Raw genomic sequence first — 23,159 nt, forward strand, 5'->3', positions numbered from 1 at the left:
GTTTGCCCAAGTTTGCTTTCTTTCCTCTTCCCTCCCAGTCCTTTTTTTCCTTGTGTGTAGTGTCTTTTAGGTTGTAAGCCTCCAGGCAAGGATTGTCATGTTTTTAATGATTACATGTAAGCATGTATTACATGTATTCCTTTTGAATGAAGAGCACAGTACAAATGCTCTAAATAAATAAGGCCCCATCTGCGCTATGCAGTTTAAAGCATTATTATACCATTGTTATAATCATGACTTCCCCCAAAGAATCCTGGAAACTGTAGTTTGTGAAGGGTGCTGAGAGATGTTAGGAGAGACCCCTCTTCCTCTCACAGAGCTACAGTTCCCAGAGTTCTCTGGGAAGAGAGATTGATGATAGAACCACTCTGGTTATTGTAAGCAGAATACGGCTGTCTCCCAGGATTCTTTGGGGAAGCTATACCTGGTTAAAGTGGTACGATACTGCTTTTAATGTCTACTACAGATGGGACCTATATATGGCCATACTACCCTGAACATGCTTGATCTCATCTGATCTCAGAAGCTAAGCAGGGTCAGGCCTGGTTAGTACTTGAATGGGAGACCGCCTGAGAATATCAGTGCCGTAGGCTTAGAGGAAGGCAATGATCCATCTCTGAATACCTCTTACCATGAAAACCCTATGAATATATCCAAAAAGGATTCATAGGGTCACCATAAGTCGTAATCAGCTTTAAGGCATATAACAACAACAACAACAGATGGGCCCTAAATAAATAAATATTTTGTTGATTTCTCTTTTTTAATGAGGTTAATATGGAGGACACATATACTCTACCAATATATAGTTACTTTCTGCTCTCTTTGTTTTAATACAGAGAAAGGCTGGGGGCTAAGCCATTAAGGATAAAGCCCATTTCCTCATCATCTTAGAAAAGCAGGGCGGTGGGAATTTGTTTTTTTGTTCTCTTCACCAAGAGCAAACCAACAGCCACAGTTGCACCTCCTCACTGCAGGAAGCCTCTTGACTGCCACCGGACGCCAGCCTTCGCCTTGAGACTCGCTGGGAGTCAGATAATTGGGCCAAGTATGTCATTCTTGAAGCCAGAGTGAAAATGCAGGTGTCTGAAGACAGACGGGGCATGCATTTTAACGCAACAACCGGGAAACACCACCTCCGATCAGGAATGACATCTTTCTTCTCTTAAGAACAGGATACAGTTTTGGAGGGAAGGGAGGGATTTGTTGAGTGGCCACATGGGTCTGAGGACTGGCTTAAGGCCAGACTGAAACGGAGCAAGCATCAGAACCCGGCATCCCTGGGCAGCTGCCAAGGCTTCAGGGTCTGGGAGGGCCACCCATTGGCCCCTGCCCCGGATTGCGCCTTCATTTATTTTCCTGCACTACTACTCAAGAGTAATTGTTTATTTAATGTCTACCCTGCCCTTCCTCTTAAAAGAGTGCAAGTTGGCAAACATCAGAATGTCAAGATGTAATTTAAAATAAAGACATATTTAAAACATTTACAAACAACTAAAAATATTAAATAACAACAATAAATATATTAAATAACAACTAAAATTAAATATTAAATAAAAACTAAAATTAAATATTAAATAACAACTAAAAGTGTTAAGAAGAGCTAAAGACATTTAAAAACAACCATATGCCATCCCAGCTAATAATGTCAAGGTTGCTAGGAACAGTCCCCATGCCATACGTTTAAACCACATCCAGCGCACATTTAAAGTATATGCAGAGCTTGGAAAAGTTACTTTTTTGAACTACAACTCCCATCAGCCCAATCCAGTGGCCATGATGGCTGGGGCTGATGGGAGTTGTAGTTTTAAAAAGTAACTTTTCCAAGCTCTGAATATGACTTACCATGCAGAATGTTGGGAATGGTGGTTTTCCACTCACAGAGCTACAAATTCCCAGCACCCTGAACAAACTACAATTCCCAAGATTCTTGGGGGGAAGTAATGTGTGTTGGATGAGCTTTAAATGTATCGTGTGCATCAGATGGTATGGTGTGCCTCAGATGTGCTTTAAATGTATGGTGTGCATTGGATGTGCTTTAAATGTATAGTGTGGACCTGCACTCTTTCAGCCATCAAATGCCTGGGTGAACAGGAATGCTTTTAAGCTCCTCCTGAACATCAGTAATGAGGGAGACAGGTGCACCTCACCAGGGAAGGCATTCCACAAACGGGGGAAAAGTAGTGTTGGGCGGCTATGCTGGGTCATAATTTTAATTTCCCAAAATGCCCCTGCTGTAGTGTCGCTTTGGGACATTATTGGGAGTTAAAATGGCAATGAGGCCCTGTCAACTGGTACTGCCACGAAAATCCCTGTCCTGGCTCCTGTCCAAACACGACAGCAGAAACACTTACTTATATTTGTACCCTGGGCTCCTACTGGGAGGAAGGGCAGGATATAAATTTAACAAATAAATATTAAAGCAGATTAATGGCAGGGAAGAGGCAGAGGCAGGGAAGAGCCAGATACAATCAAGGAGCTCTTACAAGGGAAGGTTGGCAGAAAGGAGTCAGGCCTAGGCGCAAGAGCCAGAGTTCACAAGTCCAAGATCTAGCTACTGAAAAGAGTCTTCTCAATGGCTGACTCGCCTCCTTTCAGCCTGATTGGCTCCACTCAGTAGGAAAGGACAAGGAGGCATGTTAGAAGACTCTTCTCAGTGGCTAGCATTCCGCTTTCATCTGATTGGCTCATAGGGTGCTGGAGACATAGGGATCCTGTGGGGACCCTGCTCCCAAAAAAGGGGTCTAAGACCCCCCGAGACCCTGGACGACTACACTCCAGCCTGCAGGCTTGAGGTTCCCCACCCATTTTTAATGGACCTTAAAAGGGTTTGTTTGTTTCAGTCTGTGCTTTACTAAAAACGTTGTGCTGGACTTTCAAACCAATCCATGTTTATTGTTGCAATTGGATAGTTATGTGTCTATTTTTTTAAAAAAAATGTTTTTATATAGTTTGAATAATGTTTATCAACCACTTCTGGATTTATTATAATAAATTTCTTAGATTAATGAGGATGCAATCCTGCATCTCTTTTCTTGGGAGTAAACCACGCTGAGCTCACTGTGACTTATTTCTCAGTAGATGCGTATAGAGGACTGTAATATTGGTCACTTTGTTCCTTTTCAGTGGGATTAAATCAGCTTAGATCTGAGCAGCAAACCTTCATTTGGACTGTATACTTTTCGTGTTACAAAGTGATACATCTTGAAAGATCCAACAGTTTTATCCTAACAAACAGCGGGAGAGAGATGCCTCCTTCATGCAATATTTGCCTTTCACAATCTCCCCCTTCGCTTCCTTGATAATCAGTGGGGATTAGGTGTTCTTAAAACAACATTGCCCTCTGGTCCTCTGCTGCACTAGCTGTTCTGTCTGGTGACAGATAAAGTTTAACAGAGGACTGGCATTTGGTGGAACATCAAATAATTTCTACTTACTACCTGCTTTACAATATATATATAATATACATATGTTGCTGTTGACTTGTTCAGATAACATCTGTTTTGGTATATCAGCTATCACTGCAATAACAAAACATGTTTAATCAGAGTGCTTATAGTAGCCCCCAAGAGCTCTCCTCATTTATGTCTGAGAATCCAGACAATGTTCAGGGTCAAATTGTTGCAATCTCGTATTTCAACGGCAAGCCTTCCAGATGAGAACTATCCGTAGCATTATTTGATTAATTTAAGGCAAGAGTTCCCAGAATTTTTCCTCCCAAGGACCACTTGAAAATTGCAGAGTCTTGGCGGACCGCTGAACGATTTTCCTGCCTGTTGCAGCCATTGCAATGCGCTGTGCTAGATGCCACATGATTTTTAACTGTATCTATATTGCCGCTTACAATAATGCTGGGGAAAAACAGAAGGGAATAGAAAAAGAGGAGGACCAAATAAGGATTGATTCCATAAAGGAAGCCACAGACCTGAACGTACAAGATCTGAACAGGGTGGATTATAACGGATGTTACTGGAGGTAGGTGATTCACAGGGTCGCCATAAATCGTAATTGACTTAAAGGCATATAACAACAATTGAATTCCATAGAATGTAAAAAAAATGGAAATGGACTGCCTTCAAGTCGATTCCGACTTATGGCGACCTACGACTATCATAGTAAGCGGTATTCAGATGTGGTTTACCATTGCCTCCCTTTGAGGCTGGGAGGCAGTGACTGGCCCATGGTCACCCAGTGAGCTTCGTGGCTGGGTGGGGATTCAAACCCTGGTCTCCCAGGTCGTAGTCCAACACCTTAGCCACTACACCACCCTGGATCTCTAGAATGTAAATTGCAATATAATAAAATAGAAGAAATAAAAGAAGCAATTAAAAGGCAACTAATCATCGATATGAATATTTCATGTGATGGATGAGCTGTCTGCTGTCTTCAATGGCGACTACAAAGAAGAACGACCTCTGAGCTGGCGCTCCAGGCGGGGACTTTGATGGCTTTGCAGGGGGGAGGATTATTGGGGGGGTACAGGTGCACGCCAATCCAGACATGCCATGGACTACGGTTTGGGAACCCCTGGTCTATACTGACCGGCAGCAGCACCCTAAGGTTTCAGGTAGGGTGTCTTTCAATCCCCAGAGACGCCAGGGATTGAATTTGGGACCGTTTGCATGCAAAGCACATGCTCTCCCATGGAGAATGCTTTGCTGCATACCTCAAACGGTGTTTGTTGGGGGTGGGAGAGGGGCTCCTATTCATTCTGCCAAACGGGGCCCTGCACCTTTGCCCTCCAGTCTTGCCCTGACAGCATCAAGTCCTCCCCGCTCTGAGGTCATCCAGTCCAAGATCTGCAAAGGCAACTTCTCTTTCCGCCAGCCTGAGACACACGTTGCACACGAGGGCACAAGCCGCCTCCCTCCCCACCGAGGAATACGCCCTCCCGCGCCTGGCTCTTTTCTAAACTCCGGAAAGCACCTTTGCCCCCCTGACATCTTTCCTCTATGGCAATCCGAAGAGGAAGGACGACCCGCTGCTGCCACCCAGAGCTGGCTCAACGCCAAACCCCTCTCCCCTTTCCTGTCCTTTCCCTTTCCTTCGTCACCCCCGGCTCACCTCCCCGTCCAACATGAGTCACTAGCACGCCTCTTTGGGTGCCTTGTGTTGTTTTTTTCAACCGCTGCCTCGCAACCGCCTCATTGGCTGCTGAGGGGGCCTTGCTCTTGTCTGAGTGGCTATGGAGCGCCTGGGGAGGGGAGGGGGGAAATTCCCTCTCCCGTTAGGCCGGCGAGAGACCGCCTGCCTGGGCATCGAGGCTGCCTATATAAAGAGCCCCGTCGGGGAACCCTGCACAAAAGCGAGACGAGAAGGCGGCAAGAGTGGGTGGCTGGAGAGCCGAGCGATCCAGAGAGCCCAGGACAAAGCGGGCAGAGAGAAAAGGCGATCGGCTCAAGAAAAAGCCCAAATCCAGAGCAGCAAACTTTTTTCTTATCCTTGTTTCCCTTGGAAAAGGCGTCGTCGTCGGAGGCGACCCGAGGCCAGGAGACGGGATGGCTTCGGCCGCGGTGCAGATCCTGGGCTTGACGCTCAGCGTGCTGGGCTGGGCGGGGGCGATCCTGGTGGCGGGCCTGCCCATGTGGCAGGTGTCGGCCTTCATCGACAGCAACATCGTGGTGGCGCAGACCACCTGGGAGGGCCTGTGGATGGTCTGCGTGGTGCAGAGCACAGGGCAGATGCAGTGCAAGGTCTACGACTCCATCCTGGCCCTCAAGCCGGAGATGCAAGCCGGCCGGACCCTGATGGTCATCGGGGCGCTGCTGGGCCTGGTGGCGCTGATGGTGACGGTGGTGGGCGCCCAGTGCACCAACTGCGTCCGCGCCAGTAAAGCCAAGGACTGGATCGCCCTGGTCGGCGGCGCCCTCTTCGTCGTCTGCGGCCTCCTGGTCCTCGTCCCGCCCTGCTGGTTCGCCAACATCATCATCAGCAACTTCTACGACCCCAGCGTGCAGCCCTCGCAGAAGCGGGAGATGGGCGCCGCCCTTTACATCGGCTGGGCTGCCGCCGCCCTCTTGCTCCTGGGCGGCTCGCTCATCTGCTGCTCCTGTGCCCGGAAAGACGAGGGCTCCGCTTTCCCGGTCAAGTACTCGGCCCCCCGGCGGCCCGCCGCCGCCGCCGCCACTTCCAACGGCGAGTACGACAAGAAGAACTACGTCTGAGCTGGCCCTCCCGGTGGGCACTTCGACGGCTGCGGCTACAGCTGCCTCTGGACGCAGAGACTTTGCAGGGAGGAGAATTATGGGGGGGGGGGACAGGCGCATGCCAAGCCGTGGGGGGAGAGGAGACGGCGCTGTCTTGGCATCCGTCGAGCTTCGGTGTGGCGCCTGGCTTGGCTGAAGATCAGCGCTCTCTCCTTCCCCTTTTAACTGCTCTTGTGGCTTTAAGAGACTCTGCATCCAGGAACTCTTCATTGCATTTAAGACTTGTTTTTTTTTATCCCGACTGGTGAAATGATTAGTGACCTTGCTTCTTAACTGGAAGCTTGGGGGAAATCACACACACGCGTCTTCTTCTAAATTATATGTAAATGGAGGGTTTGCGCTCTAACTTAACAAAAAAAAAAGGTGGATGGCCAAAGCAGATGTTGTAAATATAAGATACCTGGAAGGGGGTTGTTGGGGAGGGGGATTGCCTTGCTTTGTAATGTTCCAAATGATTTGTTTAGCCATTAATTGAAATTTGAGCTCTATTGGTAAAGATGACAAGGTGGTTTCAAGTGGTGCACTTCATTTGATTGGGAAGATGTACCTGTTAGATCTTTTTAAGTGTTTTTTTTAAGCTTCCTGTCCTTGAGTTTGCATGTTTGTGGAGTAAAAGTGGAGTATGGCTGCAATCCCAGTGGGGCCAGATCTGAAGTCAATGGGATTGTAAGCGGCTTGTGGGACATAGCCTCCCTGTGATCAACTGCAGGGTGCTCATAGGGTAAGAATTCCTCCTTGCATGTTTGCCTTAAAAGTGTTGTTTTTTTTAAGTGTATGACTATTAATATTAAGCTGTGTGATAAGGAGGATTTCAGATGGGAGTATTATTTTTTAATGACCGTGTCAGTATTTTTTTGCCCCAAAATGAAATCCACCCCAGTTCTAAAAACTGGGTGAGTAAATCGATTTGTCAAAGTTTTGATTCCAAATTATTAGTTTTGGCATGGCACTCTTAAAGTGCCATCCTTGCTCTTCCATAAGCTTTGTTCATCTCAGTGGGGTTGGGACAGGAGACAATGTTGGTACTGAATTTTACCCTGTTGTACCCTAACTTAATCCTTAGTCATGAACAGTATTTTCCAAGCAAAGACCTTTGACAGTTTTATATATCTGTTTATTTATATAAATATTACAACCTGCATGCCTTTTTTTCCTTCATTTTTAAGAAAAAAAAAGTAAAGAAAACTGATTTGCTCAGGTAGCAAGTTTAACCAAGTGTCCTTAAACTTGATTTTGTTTTACTTTTTACTCTTTTCTGCAGCTTTGGGGATCTGTATCTGCACAGCAGTGCCTGGTCTGCTTTCTTTAGTTCTGTAAAGAAACAGCAGCTGGTAGCATTTTAAAGACTTGGTAGCTGTTTTCAGGTGGGATTCAATCACAAAACGGATGAATTCAGGTTGTCCAATCGGAGCTTATTGGGAGTTTTTTTTACAAGAAACCCCACTTCCCCAAAAGATCAGACTTTTTGGGATAAGGAAATTGATGGGCTGGAATGGGTGGAATAATATTTGCTTTGACGCAATATGCTTTAACTCACCCACAACTAAATCAGGATGAATGCTTAATAAACCAGTCAATTGGAAGCGCCCTAATCCATTGATTTATGGCACAACAGTTTTTTTTTTTTAGAGAAGATGGGGAGTGGAGTCTGTTGCTTTTTGTCTACATATTGTGTTCGTGTGGCTGCTGTCTAGCCCTTTTGAAACTTAGCCCAATTTTCTCAGCCACAGTTTGGGCAGAAACACGTTCACTCTTCTGCCAGTTCCAATGCCTCTCCACCTCTCTCCTGAAAAAAGGGGGCACGCGACGCTAACCAAATCTTGCTCCTTTTTACTATAAAACAAGGTGGGAGCCGCTTGAATGTGTCTTTTTTAATGCAGGTCCAAAGAGATTTCTCAAGGGATGGGCAGATCAACCCATTCCCCTTCCAAGTGTGGTTAATGGAAATGCTTCGCTCTGCCGACTAGCGTGTTCACAGCCTTTGGTTCCCATTCTGCATGCTGAGTATTTGTTTAGTTTCAAAGCCCCAATGGTTGCTTGTTCGTGCAAGGCGATTAGCTTAAATCCAGCGAGGCAGGGAGCTGCCAGCCCTGTACGCTGATTTTAATAACCTCTGATCACCAGGTCTGGCTTTTTGGGACACAAACCCGGCATCTCCTTTGTTTAGGTCCTTTTGCTGGCATACCTTTCTCAGTGGGCACACTAGGGATGGAATGATCTGTCAGTTTCAGTTCTCAGTTTCTCAGATCTTAAATTTAGTTCTCCACATTTCTGCAGCACTTCATGATTATTATTTTTTAAATCCTCATGAAAACTTTACAGCCTTTTAGGGCAAATTTTGCCTACGGAACACCTTTTTTTCAGGCAGTTTTGACTAACGTACACATTTTCGCAAGCCATTTCTCATGATATAATGCATTCGTTCTTTTCACTCATATATTCACTTTTATGCTCACTTTCCCCAATATATGCATTTTTTTGTGAACATTGGTTGGTTGGCAAACTACATTGCAAAATTCGAGCAAGTGTGAATTTCGAAGGATCTGTGTTCGTATTGTTTTGGAGAGTGCGAATTTGGCTCAAAATGCGAACTGAATTGAGATTCTCACTCATCCCTAGCGCACACTGCTGGGAGGCAGAAATCCTTCAGAAAAAGCTGTCTTTGTACCCTTCACATCCCAGAAGGAAACAATGTTAAAAGCCCAATCCTGAATGTATGCTACAAGAAAGCAAACCGCATCGGTTTGAGCAAATCTGTCCTTGGAGTAAAAATGCTCCTGTCATCTGCAAGGGCAGAAGTGCAACAGCCACAAACGTATATTAAAATAAAGTATTGTGGCAGCAGGGTGTCTCCCACTGGCATAGATGGGTTATCCCTTAATGCAGCCTTCGCCCATCAGCTGCTTTGGACTACAACTCCCATCAGGCTGTGCTGATGGGAGCTGTAGCCCAAAAGAGCTGCAGGGCACCAGATTGGCCAAGGATAGTGCCACTAGAAAATATGCAGAAAAGAACAACCGGTTTGATCAAGGGGTTGGTGCACCTGTCGGATAAGGAGAGTATTGGGAGCTGTTCAGCTTTAGGAAAATAGACCGCTGTAACAGGTGATTGTTGGTTTTTAAATTAAGTATGATGGGGAAGAAGTGGGGAACAGATTAGCTCAGTGGTAGAGCATCTGCCTGGGATGCAGACGGTCTCCCCGGTTCAATCCCTGGCATCTCCAGGTAGGACTGGGAGAGACTTCTTGTCTGGAACCTTGGGCAGCCGCTGCAATCTGTGTAGATAATACTGAACTAGATGGAGCAATGGTCTGACCTTGTATATGAATGTGGGACAAACAGAAGGAAGCACTTCTTCACACAGCCTGTCGTTAAATGCTGCTACCAGAAGATACAATGATGGCCACCGACTTGGATGGCTGTACAAGGAGATTAGACTCATTTTTGGAGGAGAAGGCTACCAGTGGCCACTAGTCATGGTGGTGTTTATCTATTTCTGGAGGCAGTTTGCATCATCCCCAGTTGCTGGGAATGGCATGCAGGGAGAGCACTGTCACACTCAGGTCCTGCTTGAGGGCTTCTCCGAAGAAGACAGAATGCTGGACTGGATAGACTTTTGGTCTGATCCAGCAAGGCTTTCACTGTGTTCTTCGCCATCCCAAGGCAGGGTGCGAGAGCTGAGCTGGCTTTCTGAGCAGATGAGACAAATTCACGGAGAAGTCTTATCAATGGCTATGTGGAGCCTCAGTGTTCAGAGGCAGTCTTATCTCCAAACACCAGACACAACAGCAGAGGAGATCTGTAACTTAACAGCAGAGGAGATCTGTAACTTTCACACCCTGCTTGCAGGTTTCCCAGAAACCTCCATTCCTAAGAATGTATGACACATTTGGCACCTCCAGGTGGGGCAGGGAGTGTCCCCTGCCTGTAACCTTAGACAGCTACTGTCAGTCAGTGTAGAGACAATACTGACAATACTCCTATATGGACCAATGGCCTGACTCTGTATACGGCAGCTTCCTATGCAGTCTTTCCCTCTCCAATGTTGGAGTTTTAAAAAAAAAAAAATGAAGATTTGGACCTCATGCAGTACAAATCCTAGAAAACCTGCACATGTATTTCATGCAAGTAAATTGCATGCATTTTGATTTTATTTCCATAGAAGAAGCCTTAAGATCGCTGCAGTTCTCTGCAATGACAACAAAGCCAAAAAGTTACAGCATCCTGGAACAGGAGCTCAGGATAACACAGTTCAGTTATCTGTTGTTCCTGAGAAGGGCCTATAGGTCACTGGTAGATAACCTGCTTTGCATCAGAGATCTTGGGTTTGATCCCTGGGATCTCTAGTTAAAAGCGGATCAGAGAGCAGGGGATGGAATCTTTGCTTGAGATCTTGGAGAGGCATCGTCAACACTGGGCAGATGGGCAAATAGCGAGGCAGCTTATTTGTGATCAGGGATGGGTGAGAATTTCGATTCAGTTTGCATTTCAAGCAGAATGTATCAAATTTGCACTTTCCAAAACAATAGGAGAACCGAAACACAGCCATCCTCTGAAATTCGCATTTATTAGAATTTTGGGGTGCAATTCGCCAATGAAACAATATTAATAAAAATGCATATAGTCGGGGAAAGTGTGCATAAAAATGAATATATGAGTGAAAACCACATGCAAAAAGTCATGATGTGACGAGAAATGGCTTGCAAAAATGTGTACCTTTGTCAAAACTGCCTACAAAAATGTATTTGGAGAAATTGCCACTAAAAAGGTGGAGAATTTTCATGAGGATTTTTAAAAAATTGCAGATTGCTGCAGAAAGGTAGAGGACTGAATTTAACCTGAGAAACTGAGAGAACCGAAACTGACAGATCTTTCCATCCCTTTTTGTGATTAGATTTTTATGGAACATTAAATGCAGGTGGAGTGTACAGCCGAATGCACACTTGTTTAGAAGAAAAGTCCCGTTGAATAAAGCAGGACATTTCTGAGTAAATGTGTATGGGATGAGGCTGTAAGGGGAGCGTTTTCAACAATGGCAAAGAAAAAACATGTGAATCATAAACCTGATCAGAAAGCTCCCAAAAATATTCCTCGAAGGCCCCTTGAAAATTGCTGAGGGTCTTGGCAGGCCACTTAATGACTTTTTTTCTTTGCCTGTTGGAGCAATCCTAATGCGCCGCGTGGTAGATGTGGTATGACTTTTAAGCATGCTTTTATTGCTTCTTCCATTATATTTTCCTGTATTGCAATATGCATTCCATAGAATTCAGATGTTAGTACAAGAAATAAAAGAAACAATAAAATGCAATTAAAACTGATATGGATATTTAACGGGCGGATGCCACTGGCATGAAGTTTGCTGACCACTGGTGGCCCACAAGCCACAGTTTGGGAACTTCTGGCATAAACTAAGAACATAAGAAGAGCCTGCTGGATCAGCCCAGTGGCCCATCTAGTCTAGCATCCTGTTCTCACAGTGGCCAACCAGGTGCCTGGGGGAAGCCCGCAAGCAGGACCCGAGTGCAAGAACACTTTCCCCTCCTGAGGCTTCCGGCAACTGGTTTTCAGAAGCATGCTGCCTCTGACTAGGGTGGCAGAGCACAGCCATCACGGCTAGTAGCCATTGATAGCCCTGTCCTCCATGAATTTGTCTAATCTTCTTTTAAAGCCGTCCAAGCTGGTGGCCATTACTGAATCTTGTGGGAGCAAATTCCATAGTTTAACTATGTGCTGAGTAAAGAAGTACTTCCTTTTGTCTGTCCTGAATCCTGAATAACTATTTTATGCCGAATTAGATCTGTTACATTTCAAATATTTTTATGACATTTGGTATAGGTGGGGGTGAAGGTGAACATCATTTTTTCATGCAACCTTATGCGGGCTGGGCAGAAGGCATATTGGGATCTACTGGTAGCTCTCTGTGGGCTTTGAAGTAGGCCAGCAACAATTTGTGACTTCCGATTGGCCACCACAACATGTCTCCCTGGCCCTCAAATTATATTGCTGAAATGAAGAAAGCTGCAAGGAGCAGATTTTGGGTGTGCGTGTGTGGAAGGACTCAGAGTTCAGTTCTGGTGTTCAAAACAAATTGCTAACCAGAATTGTTAAATTCTAAGGCTGCAGTCTGATATACACTTACCTGGGAGTAGGTCCCACTGAAACCAGTGGAGCTTCCTTCTGAGTAGACATGTATTGGATTGCACTGTTAGTCTGTGTCTTTCACACCTGACTCCAACTGCAGGTGGATCTTGAGGTTCTGGTAAAATTAAAGAAGATTGTGCATGCCTGAAGTTTCTAGTCCATTGTGAGTGCAGGAGGTTCAGGGTTGATTATTATAGAATATTGAGGGAAAGGGGGTGGGGAGGAGTGATGGGCCATAGCTCGGCAATACATCATCTGCCTTGCATGCAGAAGATCCCAAGTTTAATAACCAATGGCGTCTCTAGCTAGGGCTAGGAAAGAATCTGGTCTGAAACTCTGGAGAGTCACTGCCAGTCAGTGTAGGCAATACTGAGCTAAATGGAACAATGGTCTGACTCAATATAAAGCAGCTTCCTAAGCACCCTCCTTTCCACCTATTGCTTCTTTCTTAACCATCTCTGCTGCCTCTTTGAGGCACTCTCTTCAAGTGTGGAAGCATCTTTCATGGAGTAGAGTCCATCAAAGGTTATCCTCAGTTTGTTTGTGGGTGTGTCCATACGCACATGGGTCTACTGAGATTCTGGACCAATTCGTACATTATTTGCCTGCTGAAGTATGTCACTCGTTTTACCCCCAATAATTTTTACTCTTAACTTTTGATCACACAATATTGACACCCTGATCCAGTGGAATAGATCCGTGCCCAGATGCACCTTAGAAGACATCTTCTGAAAGGCAAGCTGTAAATGTTTTACGTTTAATCATCATCATCAGGGCCTGTATCCAACATTCTCTGTCCGCTAGGGCAAGTTTTTATTTATTTATTTATTTATTTATTTATTATTTGATTTATATCCCACCCTTCCTCCCAGCAGGAGCCCAGGGCGGCAAACAGAAGCCCCAAGAACACTTCAAAACATAAAAACAGACATTAAAATACATTAAAACAAAACAACGTTAAAAACATTTTTTAAAAGCTTTAAGTTTTAATACTGCACAACAGAGAAATCCAACACAACCGTTGATCTAGCAGAAACTCGCAGTTTATTGTGGAACAAAGTTGCCAGCAACCTGCTCCTGCATTCTCTTGCATTACAACATTAAGCGGACACCAAGACATCAGTCGAGTTTCCCACATTTGGGGGAATCGCATGGGTCAGCACATCCGGAGTGCAATGGCTATTTTGCCAGCACTATACTGTTAAATGACATTAACTTAGCACTACATTGGTATATTGATGTGCATCCACTGTGGATAGTGCCCATTGGCACCACATTGCTTTTATAGGGTGTGTATTCTGGAACAACTAGTCAGAGGTAAACATGTGTGACTAGATCTGGATTGGAATTCTGAGCATTTTATCACCCTTGTTACACTCTTGAATCACTTGCTGTTGAACAACGGGTTTCAAAGGCTGACTTACAATCCTGAGCATAATAAAAAACCGGTTCATTTCCATAGACTACTAGAGAACATAAAGCTGCTGCAGTGCTTAATGAAAGAATGACATCTAGCCACATGCGCCATCCATCTGCACCACGTTGCTTTCAATGGGATGCCCGCTAATCTGACTGCTAAAACTCTTTGAACCCATCTTGTTCCTCTAGCAGAGCTAGAAAAAAACAAATCGATGAATAATTCCTTCCCCCGTGACTGAATGATTATATTACTAGAAGGATGCCGGTGGGATCTGCAACAAAATGTTGCGGCAAGGAGCGCTCCTGTTCTGGGCTCCAGCCAGCCAGCCACTTTCAAGATAATCCTATCCCCTGTTCTGTTCTTTTCCCCAAAAATGCAATTCAGATGCTACTCAGCATGCCTTGTCCTTAGTGGGCTGTTTGGGGATTTTGACCCCTTTGGGTTCCCTCCCCCTTCAACAAGTTATTTTTCTGCAAATCTTGGGGTTTTCCCAAGCCTGCTGATTCCTCCCTCTAGCCAGCTGGTTGTTAGGTGATTGGCAACCACAGGGGAAGGGGCTTTGGGAAGCACTGGGCATAAGGCTGGCAAAGCAGTTTCTTGCAGGCTTGAACTCCCTGCCCATCAGCTGCAGGGACTGGGAGCACCAAGCGGCTTGCACTGAAACCGTTGCTAATACAGAGGAATAAAAGCTCCATGTTAACAGCAATTTTGACACTGTCCATGCTATTGGAGCGCAGGATGCTGACGGGTGGTGAGAGTGTGCCTTGCTCCTGCAAAGGAACAACCTGGTGTGTGGCCGGCAGCCGCAGTTTGTGAGGAACAGCCTTGCAGGCCAAATTTGGCCCGTAGGCTGGAGGTTCCCCACCCCTCCACTTGTGTGTAGAAGGTGTTATGTTGGCTACATAAGGACCCACACTCAGAGAACGATTTGACTTTTAGGGTTGCCACAGTAGTGGGTTTCCTGCATTGGCGGGAGGTTTGCCTAAATTACCTTTGAGATCTTTTCTAAGATTCTATATTGCAGACGTAAGCTAGAAATCCTTTGCAAAATGTCAGTTTCCTGTTTTGCAGTTTCAAACATCGAAGAGGATCTAGGGATGTGCGAGAATTTTGATTCAGTTCGTGTTTCAAGCCAAGTCTGTCAAATTCACACTGAAACAATGTGAGAACTGAAACGGGGCCATCCTTCGAAAGTCACACTTCTTTGGATTCTGAGATGCTGTTCACCGACCAAATCAAGAAATTACATATGTTAGGGGAAAGTGCATAAAAATGAATGACATCCAAAAGCGCATTGTATGACGAGAAATGGCTTGCAAAAATGTGTATCTTGGTTAAAACTGCATACAACAATGTGTTTATTAGGAGACATTTGCACTAAAATGCTGGAGAATTTCCATGAGGATTTAAAAAACAAAGTTGCAGTTTGCTGCAGAAGTTCGGGGAACCGAATTTAAGACTGGAAAAAATGAGAAATTGAGAGAACCAAAAGTGACCGATCTTTCTACTCCTAAGTGGTTCCTCCTTCCTGCAAACGCCTTCCAGAGGTAACCATCACTCCTTGGCTGTCCCCACCACCACCCCTATTGCCATCTCCATGCTGGGGGGTGGGGTGGGGGCTAGATAAAAGATGTCTTCCTACACTGTATTTCTCGTGCTCAATGAAGTGTTTCATAGTTATGGGTTTTGAGTTTACCCTCCAGATGAGACCCAACAAATCTAGTTCGAACCTGTCTGGGCAACCAAGGGGAAATTCTCCAGTCAGCAGGCAAAGGGGAAAAGGAAATGGTCGCTCACATCTGTGGCAGGATGTTCGAAGGCAGCATTTCCTCTTCCTGCACAGAGATGTGTTTGTCCTGCATCTGTTCTTTGGAGTATACCCCAGCCTCCCGCCCCCTATTCTGTTGCTAACAATTGCATGGCATGTTTTTCATATAATGTAACACAATCAAAGCAACTTATAGCAGCACCATAAACACGCCCAAAGTCTTGCGGCACCTTAGAAACCAACAGAGCGATCCTAAATATCGGACGTTGGCGGAACTTAAGCCGGCTTATTTTCTAGTGACTAGTGAAACCGCTCTTTTCTCTACAATGGGACCAGCTCTGTACTGGCCAGTTTTTCAGGGCAGACATATCCGGTTGAGGCTGCATGAAAACCTATCACCCACCTTGATGGTATCTGGCAGAAAATAATGAAGGTAATCGTAATGAGCTCACTTTTCCTGACGGGAAACAATAAGATGACCTTGGTGGCATAACTGGCAAAAGCAACACGCATTTTAAAAAAAGAAAAAAACAACGATTGAGCACACTCCCCTTGTTCAGCCGGTGTAAGTTACCCCTATCCCAAAATCCGCTTCGGAGTGGGACTATTGCCAGCTGAACCAACCCAAGTTTGTAAAAGGAAAATAAAATCTTTAAAACAGAGTTTGACTTACATCACTTTTTTTGCCAGTGTAAGTTCTGCTGGGTTGCCAGGTGCTGAAAGAGGTTTGGAATAACCCGAAATCTCTCCTTGTCCAGGCCCACTGCACAGCCACAGTCTTCCTAGCCTTGCAGTAGTAAGGGCTCCTCCAAATGTCATAGAATCATAGAATAGTAGAGTTGGAAGGGGCCTATAAGGCCATCAAGTCCAACCCCCTGCTCAATGCAGGAATCCAAATCAAAGCATTCCCGACAGATGGCTGTCCAGCTGCCTCTTCAATGCCTCCAGTGTCGGAGAGCCCCCTACCTCTCTAGGTAATTGGTTCCATTGTTGTATGTCCTTTTTATGGTGCATTCATGATCATTTCTGTTCTTCACGGGTTCGGGGTGGTTTCGTTATACGAGATCTCACAATGCCTACCATTTTTCACCTGCAAACGTTTTGGGGTGGTCGTACTGCTCCGTGAGCCACCGGTGCATGGGTTGCTGCAGCTTCATACTGAAATTGCATCCCCCTTTCGTGCCACAAGCGTTCCAATGTTGGGAGTGGGAGTGTTCCCACATTGGTTGTGTCATAACCCCGGGGTGCCCTGGCAATGGGACAAATTAAATCAGCTGCTTTGTGATGCAGCCGCTGCCACATACTTCCTGTGGATGATATCAGCACTCCTGCAGTCGTGTTGAAGGGAAAGGAAGGTTGAGCACAGTAATCGCAGCCTGAATGTCAAACTTTGAAAAGTGTAAAAATGAAAGTATGGTGGCAAAGCACCATAGTGCAAATAATTTACTTGGAGGGAGGGGGAGAATGCCACTCCCAGGTACTTCCTGTTGATGCCCTATATTGGCATTCCTGTGGGGTTTTTTTCCCCTGCAAATGGGCATGATTAAGCATAGCAATCACGGCCTAAACTTAGTGTACAAGTGAATGTATGGTGGCATGACCAGGGGTGTAGTCATCTGGGGTTGTGGAGGGTCATAGACTCTGTTCCTATTTTGGGAGCAGGATCTCAGCCGGGTCCTTGTGTATGAGCCGATCAGCATGAAAGGAGAACGTGTTAGCCACTGAGAAGAGTCCTTGTCCTTTCCTGCTGATTGGAGCCAATCAGAGTGATAGGAGGTGAATCAGCCACTGAGAAGACTCTTCTCAGTAGCTAACCCACAGCCTCCCCTATCATGCTGATGGCTCCTAGGGGTGTCTGCTGTATTGGAGACCAGCAAGGGAAAGTGGAAAAGGGGTGTGGCTGTGAGGGGGCATGGTGCTGCTTTCATGAAGGCAGCGGCATCACTAGCGGGAGTGTGGGGGGGTGCGGACCTCCGGTGCGCGCCCTCCCAGGGGCATGGACGAGGTGGCTGGGCTTGCATGCGCGCGTGCGTGCAGCCACACTCGAGGCCAGCCACCCCATCCATGCCCCTGGGAGGGCACGTGCCGGAGGGGCACCCAGCCGGAGAAGGCCTGGGAACGCCAGTGCGCCTCCCTCACCCCACCGACGCTGCTCCCGGTCTCACCCATCCACTCGCCTCCAAGGAGGAGTTGGAGCAGCCTTGCCGGGCAATGGCATGGGGCGGGGCGGCTCTGGGTGTCACTCCCGTCATGGTGACACCTGGGTGCGGGCCGCACCCTCCGCACCCTGGTAGTGACGCCTCTGCATGAAGGGATCTTGCACTTACAAATTTTCCACTACACTATGATGCAACTTACCTCTGCTTGGGGGAAAAACAGGGGGACCTGGCAACAGCAGGAAAATGGGCAATGGAATGGTGTTAACATGTGAATGCAATATTTATTTATTTATTTATTTATTATATTTATATCTCACCTTTGTCCCAGCAGGAGCACAGGATGGCAAACAGAAACACATAAAACATTATAAAAACAGACTTTAAAATATATTAAAACAAAACCTCTTAAAAACATCTTTTTTTAAAAAAAGGCTTTACAAACATCTTAAAAAGCAATTCCAACACAGACACAAACTGGGATAAGGTCTCTACTTAAAAGGCTTGTTGAATGAGGAAGGTCTTCAGTAGGCGGGATCACTGGGGAAGCATCGCAGGTACTGATAGAGTGGGATGATGTGCGGATGGTCCAATATAAATCCACTTCAAATGCTCCGTTAATGCATCAGTGACATGTTGCTGCACATACCCACAGTAAAACAGGAGTCTGGATGGGTCCCAATTTAACACATGTAGCGGGAGCAAAAACTTTGTCTGAGTCCTCAATAAACGGAACCAAAAAAATCCAATGATACCCTGACAATCCAAATAGTAGAATGCAATTGCATTATAGCTAGCACCATCACATTCAACGAATGGCTTATATACACACCCCCACTCCTCGTCTCAGCTCCTGGAATACAACACCTGCAGATATTTGCACATAACTAAAATGCACGGCCAAAACGAGCTCGTCAAAAAGCATAACCATTTGAAAGAGCCGTTAAAGCCATTCATTCAAGTTCAGGGGAACAGTTGGCTCAACAGGTGTGTCTCCAAGAGTTGGCAGAATGCCAGTATGGCTAGACCCTCTTGTATTGGAGCAGGGAGTGCACTCCGCAGCACTGGTGCCACCAGCGAAAAGTCTGCGCTGCCTCTGTGTTACCACAAGGCGATAATCATCAAGCCATGGCAAAACCGTAGAAAGAATCTATTTCTGGCCAAAAGGCAACTGGATCCCAGCAAACCCTCTTGATAGAGGGTTGTTCATTCAGACTGCCCCACAGGAGGGGGCTGTCTGTCTGATCTCTTCCACTCCTTACTACAGTCTTCAGTTACAAGGGCAGGACAATTTCAGCCTATACTAAGACATCCCCATGGCAACTGCAAAGGCTATGCAGTTGCCTGGCTACCCGAGCTTGTTACACCCTTTTGCCCCTTAAACACAGAACGAGGCCTTCTGCAATTAATCAGTCCGCCTGCTTGCATTGTCTTGTGACATTCTGGGATCTTGTTGGCAACTTGCACGCACACAGCTTTCCTGTCTCCCTGCTTCACCATACCCTTTGTGCACATTAAGCAGATTCTGGCCCGGTGCTCTTGCCAAGGAATGCCAGCCTTGAGCGCTATGAATTCAATCCAGGACAAGGAAAGAATACTTGCTGTCTTGAAAACCTGTGCATCCCATGCCATCCAAAGCTCCAAAAATCTGCTTAGTTTGCCACATTTGTCGTTTCCGTTCATGAGTCAGAACGAGGCTGTTTTGTGGCTTCTTTCGCTGCCTCAAACAGAATCGCGGAGCTGGAGGTTGTAAAATGTCCTCCTCAGGGTCCAGCCCCAAAGCAATCATTCCATTTCCCTGAGAACGTGCCATGGTTTCATTATCTGCAACAAGTGTCTTGTTGATTTGAGTCCCTGTGAGCCCAAATGTGAGTCTATTTTGAGACCTCCTTGGAATACTATGGGTTGTATTCAACTAAGTCCTGCTTGACCCACTGAAAATCATGAACCTAAGTTAGTAATGTCTGTCCTCTGAACTGGAGGCGCATTGGATGCCACTCTGTCCTTTTACAACAAATGCTGCCTCTTGAATGCCTCCAGTGTTGGAGAGCCCACCACCTCCCTAGGGAATCGGTTCCACTGTTGTACTTCTCTAACAGTTGGGAAGCTTTACCCAATGTTCAGTCGACATCTGGCTTCCTGCAACTTGCATACTTTATTCCATGTCCTGCTCTTTGGGATGATCAAGAAGAGAGCCTGGCAGTCCTCTGTGTGACAACTGTTCAAGTACTCAAAGAGTGCTATCGTATCGCCCCTCAGCCCTCTCTCCTCAAGGCTAAACATGCCCAGTTCTTTCAGTCTCTCCACATAAAGCTTTGTTTCCAGTCCCCTGATTATCTTTGTTGCCCTCCTCAGAACCTGTTCCAGTATGACTAGAAGCATCCCAGCTCAGATGCACATTAGCTGCGCACCAGATTTATATCCCCTGTTCCTGAATCAGTAAGGAGAAAGCAAAGACATTAAAACTTCCTCCTTCATGGGGTCAGGGTGTAAACTGGCATAACTGTCCTGGCTCTTTCCAAAGAATTTTGGGAATTGTGAGAATGCTGAGAATTCTTTGAAACCTGAGGATTTCCAAAATTTCTTTTGCACTGGGAAACCTTACCACCTAGTTTTCTTCAAATTTGTAGTATAACATGTAGAACCTAAGTTAGCCATGTCTATTAACTTGAATGGGTCTACTCTGAGCAGGACTAGCACTGAATACCAGCCTTCGAGCCAGGAACTTCAAATGCGCACAGGAATGAAAACGAATTCTCTGGAAGCCATCTCTTATCAGCCTTGGCAGCATCACTAATATGGTAAAGGCCTTGTTTGAAGGTCTTTTCATAGTGTTCTCATGTTGGATATCCTGTCCAACCTGCATTGCTTTTATTAGAAGTAGGATATCTGTTGCATTAACCAGGATAACCTTTACCCTAATCTACCAGTTATAGCCCATTAACGGTGACAATGGCAATCTTTCATTTCACAACACAAATAAACCCAGCTGCTATCTCAAAACAGAAGGCAGAAAGGAACAAGCAAGACTTGTCAAAAGATTAGAGTGGTTTCGGCTTGCTGTATTTCCTGCCATTATTTCTTTGTAAGCGGCTGCCAAGATATGGCCCGCTCGAGCATGTTGCTGGGTTTGCTTACATCTCCCTTCTGTATTGCTTGTCTTCTCTGTTTTCAATAGAACATCAGTATGCAGCTGCTGTTGTTTACCCTGTCCTGTTCACACGGCAGTTACCGCTGGACCCGTTGCTCAGTGCTAGAGAATCTGCTTTGCATGCAGAAGTCCCCAAGTTCAATCCTCAGCATCTCCAAGCAAGGCTGGGGGAAAGGTCTCTTGCTGGAAAACTTTGAGAGCCACTGCCAGTCAGTGCAGACAATATTGAGCGAGATGGATCAATGGTCTGACTCCGTATAAGGCAGCTTCCTTTGTTCCTAGCTTCTCATCTGTTCCAGGGCCTTGGGCCTCCTGGTCTCCACCTTGCTTGGGCCATCAGCTTCCCTCAGGGGTGGACACTACTATGGGCAGAGCTTGGGAAAGTAACTTTTTAAAACTACAACGCCCATCAGCCCCAGCCAGCATGGCCACTAGATTGGGCAGATGGAAGTTGTAGTTCAAAAAAGTAACTTTTCCAAGCTCTGACTATGGTTCAGGTTAGTTTCAGTCCCTGGCATCTCCACCTAGGGAAGGGAATGTCCTCTCTGAAATCCCAGACAGCTGCTGCCAATCATACTGAGCTAGACAGACCAGTGATCTGACTCAATATAAGGCAGCTTCCTTTATCCCTACAATACCTCTTTCAGTAACTCATTTTACTGCCCCACATAATTTTAATACCCCATTTGTTGTTGTTATGTGCCTTCCAGTCGATTACGACTTATGGAGACCCTATGAATCAACGACCTCCAATAGGATCTGTTGTAAACCATCCTGTTCAGATCTTGGAAGTTCAGGTCTGTTGCTTCCTTTATGGAATCAATCCATCTCTTGTTTGGTCTTCCTCTTTTTCTACTCCCTTCTGTTTTTCCCAGCATTATTGTCTTTTCTAGTGATTCATGTCTTCTCATGATGTGTCCAAAGGATGATAACCTCAGTTTCATCATTTTAGCTTCTAGTGACAGTTCTGGTTTAATTTGTTCTAACACCCAATTATTTGTCTTTTTCTCAGTCCACGGTATGTGCAAAGCTCTCCTCCAACACCACCATTCAAACGAGTTCAGTGATACATCTTTGCATTTGAGGACCTTTTCTAGTTATTTTTAATTTTTGCTGCTGTTTTAAGGGACTGCAGCTGCCACTGTGATGGCAACCTGACTTCCATGTCACATTCTTGACAATGTCCCATACTTAGCGTCATTCTGAGGCGTGGCGGTGGCAGAAATGGCACCTGCAACACAATGAATGTTGGAGAATATTCAGAGAAAATGCTGCATAGTGGCCTTTTCCCAAAGCGGGGTTCAGAAAAAGTCATTTTCTCAAACGTTCACCGAAAAAGATCTTCAAGAAAGTTCAGCTCGGCTTTGGCGTAAGCAGCCTCTGATGGAAAGTTTCCTCTTTTTTATGCACCTCACTCACAGCCAAGAAAATTCTCAAAAAGCGGCAGAGTTGCTATTAAAACCTGGTTGTTGTAGGAGCAGAGCTTTTATTTAGGGAACTTCCTGAAGACAAGGTGAAGGATGCCAGCTGCCTATCACTTTTCTCAAGAATCAGCAGCTCTATGCTTCCCAAAAGCAGCCGGAATCATTAATCTGATCTTTGCCTTTTTTTACTGTGCCAAATTACAAGCGGCAATTAGGGGACTGAAACACTTGCAATGACGGGAGCTCAGCCTGTAATCAAGGAAATGGCTCCTCCCACTAAATCTACATTGTCCTTTTGGTACTTAACTCTTATTAATGTTTCCTGTTGGCCAAATGTATGTTTCTAGAATGCCAGGTTTATGGCCCCACTGTATTTTTAAGGCTTCCCTCGGGAATTGGTGTGTGACTCCAAGTGTAATTTTTTGGAAGAGAGAAAACTGTAGCTAATGAGAGCAATTTTTCACCAGTCTTTGAACTGAAGGTAGTCAAAATCAGCTGGGACAGAAGCAACCAAAACACCTTTTTTAAAAAATTTACAGGTTTCTTACCCTGTGTGCTCGAGGGCTCAGTTTGAAATATGCTTTCTACCATTTCCTATAATGGAAATGGACTGCCTTCAAGTCAATTCCAATGTATGGCGACCCTACGAATAGGGTTTTAATGGTAAGCGGTATTCAGAAGTGGTTTACCATTGCCGTCCTCTGAGGCTGAGAGGCAGTGACTGGCCCAAGGTCACCCAGTGAGCTTCATGGCTGTGTGAAATATTATACAATATACATACACAAAAAGGGAATCTCCCCAACCCCTAACAATTACCAAAAAAGAGAGGAAAAAGGGCAGCTGTCCAGTACAAATATCATAACAATCAACAGGCCCATACCATGTGAGTCTTCA

At 45.6% G+C, this 23,159-nt stretch overlaps 1 protein-coding gene and 1 pseudogene across 1 annotated transcript; both read left to right on the plus strand.

Annotated features, from left to right (window-relative positions):
* Positions 1-475: 475 nt before the first annotated feature.
* On the plus strand, positions 476-593 carry LOC133373603 (5S ribosomal RNA; annotated as a pseudogene).
* A 4,680-nt stretch (positions 594-5,273) lies between these two features.
* On the plus strand, positions 5,274-7,789 carry CLDN5 (claudin 5). The gene has a single exon (XM_061602780.1). The coding sequence runs from the start codon at positions 5,499-5,501 to the stop codon at positions 6,162-6,164; it is 666 nt and encodes a 221-aa protein (XP_061458764.1). The 5' UTR covers positions 5,274-5,498; the 3' UTR covers positions 6,165-7,789.
* Positions 7,790-23,159: the final 15,370 nt, after the last annotated feature.

The sequence above is a fragment of the Rhineura floridana genome, chromosome 19, assembly GCF_030035675.1.
Source record: "Rhineura floridana isolate rRhiFlo1 chromosome 19, rRhiFlo1.hap2, whole genome shotgun sequence".
Classification (NCBI taxonomy): domain Eukaryota; kingdom Metazoa; phylum Chordata; class Lepidosauria; order Squamata; family Rhineuridae; genus Rhineura; species Rhineura floridana.

Excerpts from the sequence above, each read along its gene's own strand:
- CLDN5 (XM_061602780.1), top strand. The coding sequence starts at position 5,499 with ATGGCTTCGGCCGCGGTGCAGATCCTGGGCTTGACGCTCAGCGTGCTG.